A 6102-nucleotide genomic window follows, 5' to 3' on the forward strand; every position below is an offset into this window, starting at 1 on the left:
TATTATATTTTTCTTTATGTAATTCTAAATTGATTAAATATAATAAGAACAGCACAAATTTTTAATCGAGCGCAAGTCTTGTTCTTTTAGTTTTTAATTTGTGTTCTGATTATGTGAAAGCTAAACAAAACTTTATTGGTTGATGCAAAAAATGTTTATAGAAGATTTAATGTTATCTCGTATTTGGTTATTAAACTCTTGTAAACTTTTAATCGTTGGACGACGCACACTTTCTTATTTTTTATGGGCTCACCTAAGTGACACCATACACAAATTATTTATTTTGAATGATTTCATTTCATACATATTTGAGAAATAAATACATTATTGCCTGACTCGGTTATTAATGGACACTTAAACATTTGCTGCATTCCCAATCTGTACAGAATAATATGTTTTTTCCCAACAAAACTTTTATCGTGCGTTTGATCTTCTAAAAAATGTTTTCCCGTCGTTATCATATTTAAGTGCGGAAATTTTAGTTTTAAAAAATATTGAATATAAGTAAATCTAAAAAATATTAAATTTTTCTGAAGTCACTTGTGAGTAAGCTAGTGCGCCTTATTCCAACTTGCTTGTCGTCGAAATTTTTGGCTTTCCCGGTTGACAGCAACTAACAAAAACTGAATTGAACGGTTTTGAAAAATTCAAAATTTTACCGAAGTCATAGGGCTGAATATATTTTTGTTTGTTTTTTTTTTTAAGTTGATCAAGTTTATCAAATATTTTTGCTTTAAATTTAAAAGTTTATATAAATTTTAAAGTGTTGTTTTGCAATATTTCCATTTAGATGATAATGATGATTTGGAAGTGCTTCGTCAGTGCGAATGACCGTCCATATACATTAAATTCTACATATGTGTATTTGACTTGGCAGACAATTTTGGAATCTGTGTCTGTGAAGCTGTTTTGCTTATGGGACTCCACAACAAATAACTTTTAGTTACTGTGGCTTTTTAAGCAAGACTGGGTGTGTTCTTTCTCTTAAAAAATTAAATTCTTTTCAGAAAAAATGTGTTTCCCATAAAGGAGCATTAATTTGTTCAGTGATTATACCTAAGTTAAGACACGTTGAACTCGAAGCAAAGTGATTGTGAAAAACAAGAAAAATAAAATTGATAAGAGGTTGTCGCCTTTCTTATAAATGATAACACCAAAACTAAAACACACCAATTTGGAAAAAAACATTTCAAACAACAAGGACTTATATAGTCGAGCGCCAGATCCAGTTAAGTATTATAAACATCACATTGGAGAAAAGCAATGTAATGTTACAGTAAATATTGTTAACGTTTAATTAATTTTTTGCTATTACAATAACAAAACAGACTCATTTAAATAGTCTTTTAAAGTTTTGCAACATGAAACTATCAATATTTTATTTTTTTGCAGCGTTTTTGTCGAAGCCTCCAATAGCTGGTTTGGTTTGGAAAGGGAGCAACATGAAATTACTGGTTAGTATCAACTGTTAAAATTATCTTAATATACATTGATATGTTCTTTAGATTGTCCTGTTTGCCCTGATGGCCGTTATTTTGGCCGCTCCTCAAGGATTTGGCGGAAAGCTTCGTGGTCAGGAAGGATACGGCGGAACTAATCGCCAGTTCTTAGGTCAAAACGAAATATTGAATGAATCTTCACGTGTCAGAAGTAGAGGAGTAATTGTCGGTCAGAAAGTATATGTCGCACCATGGCCAAATGTCAATGCTCAAAGAGAAACATATAACTACAGAAATCCAGATGGATTTGGAGTTCAGGGAAAATATGGCAGACCTGGTCCCAAAGTAGTTGTTCACACCGAAGGATTGAATGGCGGCCATCTAAGTTTCAATAATATGGGAGGATATGGTAGTCAAGGTGTTTATGGAGTACCCGGTCCTTATGTTGTTGTTCAAAGCGCAAGATTCAATCTTGGAAATCTGGGAGGAGCAGGCCCCCAATACGTTGGCAAAAGCCAAACATTAAATAGCGGACGTCTTGGACTCGATAATATAGGCGCATATGGCGTACCAGGTCCCTATGTTGGTGGTGAAAGCGAAAGATTCAAGGGATTCAGCAACGGAGAAGGAGTTGACGGTCACGGTACACAAACAGGTCTGCAATGGAATAACAGACCTACATATTTTTTTAAATGCGCTATATGTTCATCTTCCAATCCATTTGGAAAATAATGTTCTTTCTGGTCTGGGACTGACTGGTAATCTTTAAAATGTGAAAGTGTAAATATTCAATAGTTGGTAGTTTTTCCTTGTTTTATAAGTATACATTTTATGTAATATTCACTAAAAATTGAAAGATTAAAGGCTATATACCCTTGCTGTTAAAAGATTTGATTTGTTTTAATTATAAATACCCATTTACATCTAACAGGTGGAAGGAAGCATTTCCCATAAGAGCTAGAGTGTTAGAAATTAAGCAGATCAGAGTGCCACGCCAGTCAGTCTGACAGGCGCCCTCATGTTTCAATATCTTGAAAAGTTGTAAATGGGCTTTTGTTTTTATTAGCAATACCCATCTACTTGCGAATCGATGGAGTGTCGCAGGGTGCAATCGATTTGCTGCTTGGATGAGAAACGGGTATCTGTTTCACAATTCTTACTTAAAATTAAAAATTAAATTACAACTCCAATATTCATGACCTCGGCAAAAATGCATTTTTGTTATATTTATTTTAAAACTCTGATGCTAAAAATAAAGTTATACCCCAAACCAATTTTATAAAGCTTATTTAATTATTTATGTGTCCGATATTTTTATATATATATATCGACTACCTAAATACTACACTCAGGGAAAAACACCCTTCTTTAATCAAGTACAAACAACCCTGACTTAAAAACGATTTAATACTTACCATTTAAAAACTATCGTGCTGAAAAAGTTCTGACATGAAGCACATTTTGGATTTAAATATCTAATAATTCCGAACTGTTATTCTGCTCGGTATATAAGGCGCATAAATTATACAGTGTTAATGTCCGTAGGCGACAAGTCGTAAGTAAACTTAAAATAAAAATATTATTTATGTATATCTCGTTTATTTCAGTTTCCAATACTTATTTCCCTTACTAGCATATAATAGAAACCCAATTTTATATTAAAATATATGTATATTGATATAAGAAATATTCGTCCTTAAATCAGCCTGCAACTTTCTTACTTTATTATTACATCGTTCTTATTTTAAGTTCAAATATGACTACACATAAGAATAATTCATAGTTGATTTTAGACCGAAAGGTTCTGAAACCTGGTATTTTCGGTCTTGAAAATTCGTGCTTGAAAGCTGTATTTTGATCTCGGGTTCTGTATTTTCCATGCTTCGCGAAGTTTTGACACCGAAAATACTTGATTCAAGCACGAAATACTTCTTTTTTTTTTCTGAGTGTACCTTTAATAGAAAAGTCTTTTGGAATAGATCGAGCGCTATAGCTTTACAATTGAGAAACTTGTTTTTGCAGAAACGGACGGACGGACATGGCTAGATTGACACGACTGATCACGGCTGATCAAGAATATATATACTTTATGGGGTCTGAAACGTCTCCTTGAAGGCGTTGCAAGCTTCTGACTGAAATACCTGTGTAAGGGTATAAAAATCGTTTAACCACAATGCTCAAACTATGGCGTTAAGAGAAATTAAGTTAAAGTTAGACATTGTAGTTGTAAGCTTAAACATATATCACTTAGTTGAAAACTATAACATATATCACAATTTTTTTTTAGTTTTTGCAATACCTTTCGATTGATGTATCACTCGGAACAATCAGACGATTACAGTAGATTTCCATTTCTTCGTGTATATATAGTAGTTGCCTTCGCACACCCTCCTAGTGCGCTTCGTCACTACGTGGACTGCCATCCACAGTGATACATTGAAGATGGATTTCACTGTTATCTTAATGTTGAGTCATTTTTCGGCATTTATTGCAGCCTACAGATAGCTATAATCATTACTGTCAGAAACAATTTAAAAATGATTAGTTTTTTCGGTGCGGCATTCAAAATAAAATCGATTTATAACTTCAAATAAACTTAGCTTTCCATTTTCGAATAGCCGAGATAAGCTTTCCCCTTAACTAAAAGAATGCAGCTGTACAGTTTGTACACATATGATTTTAGACAAATCTGGACATTTATTGGTATTTAAAAATGTAATACAATTTGTTTGCATTTTTACACCCTTGCAGAGGGTATAATGATTTTAGTCAGAAGCTTGAAACGCAGCAATGCAGACGTTTCCGAAACGGGAACGACCTGCAAGGGTATAGAAACTTTGGCGTGCCGAAGTTAGCTTCCTCTCTGGTTAAAGTTAATTTTATTTACAAAAAGGAGCTTAAAATGCTGCCCTTCAAATCAGAGTGGGATTATAGTAATTTTATGCCAGAAACCGCTGTTACCTGGATACTGAGTTTCGGAAACCTCTACTACATTCTCGATCCATTTCATGTAATGGGTTACATTTGTGAGAACACCCAATACAGATTGCTTAATGCATTTTTCAGAACCAAAGCTAACCAAACCGTACTGAAAAGTCCTGTTCGTATTTTCGTAAAACATCATTGAGCTAAGTGGGCCTCCAGAGTCGCCTTCACATGAGCCAGTTGAATTACTGGCGACACAAATCTGCGATTCGTCAGTATGAGTACTATACTTGGCATCACAATAGGAATTATTCATTGAGTAAACGGTCCCTGTTTGTAAAATCCGGTTAACTGGTTGCTCCTGTTTAGTCTTACCCCAGCCGGTGATGTTAAATTGCCTAGCCTGAATTATTGGCTCATCGACAAGTAGACATATAGGTCGAACATAGTCTAAGAAACAGATTTTTAGTTAAGGAGGTGCTACTTGGTTGACCAATGTATTTACCTGAATATGTCACCTCTTCCTTCATTCGAAACATGCCTATGTCGAACTTCCTACTTCCATCTGCAATACTTCCTTTGTAATCTCTGTGAACAAATTTCATATCGGCTATATGATTATACATCTTTGGTATGCATTTATCCAAAGTGCAAACTGGTTCTGGATCTTTTATTAAATAATCGCCCAAATGCAAATATGTGTCATCAAAATAAAGGCAATGCGCAGCCGAAAGAACTAAGCCTTAAGAAAGAGTATAATAATATAGAATAAATCTCTTATTAATTTAACAAATTTAAATAAATACCCACGTGTTGTGATGAGCGTGCCGCCACACACAAAATCAAACGAAAGACCATTTTTTCTAGAGATCATTACCATCCATGGGTTCTCCTTAATAGTTGTTTTGTTACCATTATGAATAAGACCCTCTATATCGTCAATCGTTGATATTCCACAGTTCCTATCAAGCAAGCGTGCTGATCCTTCTTTAGTGCCATTAAAAAGGCAGGCTAAAAAAACAATTCCCGATAAGACGAGCTTCATGTTTTCGCAAAGACTGAATGATTGACTCACGCGGAATGAAATTATATATGATTTTTGGCACGCCACTTGGCAAAGATTGTTATTATAATCTGGGTTTTTTTCCGACTCTATAAAGTCAAAAAACGCAAAACATAAGTTTAATATCCTCATAATTTGAGCTTACTTTATATACGTTTTGGCTCATAGAAAGGTCATTTATATTCCGTTTGAATGATTCAAGAATTTTCTGAACCATTCAGTGCCTCTTGAAAATGGGAAATTTTGTGAAAATCTACTTTAAAACTTTTTAATTTTTAATATTTTTAATTTTTCAAAAATCGTTTTGCTTGTGTTTTTTATGATTTTTTTAAAGTGACAATGTCTAAAAAAAGTAGTATGAAAAACAGAAAAATATGGCTCAATTTCAAATTATAATTTCTTGTCATCCCTAAAAGCATGTTACAGTTTAACCCAAAAGAAGAATCTCATAATCAAGTGTCAGAAATGACAATAGGGGGCGCCACTTTAAAAATAAGTATGGTGTACGAACTGCTTAGGAGTGTGTATTCGCTAGGTAGGGATTGTGCATTCGCTAAGTGCCACTGCACTATGGGACAAATCGTTTTTCAATAAACTGCAGATTTTTGTGCAATCCATTGATTAGTTCTTTTAAACCTTCTTTCTGCGTGCAATGATGTACATCCAATCACTACA

At 33.9% G+C, this 6102-nt stretch overlaps 2 protein-coding genes across 3 annotated transcripts; one reads left to right on the forward strand and one right to left on the reverse strand.

Moving 5' to 3' along the window:
- The first annotated feature begins 931 nt into the window (after window positions 1-931).
- On the forward strand, window positions 932-2328 carry LOC118877095 (uncharacterized). Of its 2 annotated transcripts, XM_065863681.2 has the most exons (4): window positions 932-1228; window positions 1393-1454; window positions 1506-1689; window positions 1720-2328. In XM_065863681.2, exons 2-4 carry the CDS (start codon window positions 1443-1445, stop codon window positions 2169-2171), a joined length of 648 nt encoding a protein of 215 aa, XP_065719753.2. In that variant the 5' UTR covers window positions 932-1228; window positions 1393-1442; the 3' UTR covers window positions 2172-2328. The 2 variants fall into 2 exon arrangements, with proteins under 2 accessions (XP_065719753.2, XP_036669935.3); XM_036814040.3 differs by having other exon boundaries at window positions 934-1228; window positions 1506-2328.
- A 1785-nt stretch (window positions 2329-4113) lies between these two features.
- On the reverse strand, window positions 4114-5428 carry LOC108017687 (melanization protease 1). Its single transcript, XM_017084796.4, has 3 exons — window positions 5175-5428; window positions 4870-5106; window positions 4114-4814 (listed from the first exon to the last, which is right to left on the reverse strand). The coding sequence occupies exons 1-3, from the start codon at window positions 5407-5409 to the stop codon at window positions 4357-4359; spliced, it is 930 nt and encodes a 309-aa protein (XP_016940285.4). The 5' UTR covers window positions 5410-5428; the 3' UTR covers window positions 4114-4356.
- Between the last annotated feature and the right edge of the window lie 674 nt (window positions 5429-6102).

The sequence above is a fragment of the Drosophila suzukii genome, chromosome 2R (assembly GCF_043229965.1).
Source record: "Drosophila suzukii chromosome 2R, CBGP_Dsuzu_IsoJpt1.0, whole genome shotgun sequence".
NCBI lineage: Eukaryota > Metazoa > Arthropoda > Insecta > Diptera > Drosophilidae > Drosophila > Drosophila suzukii.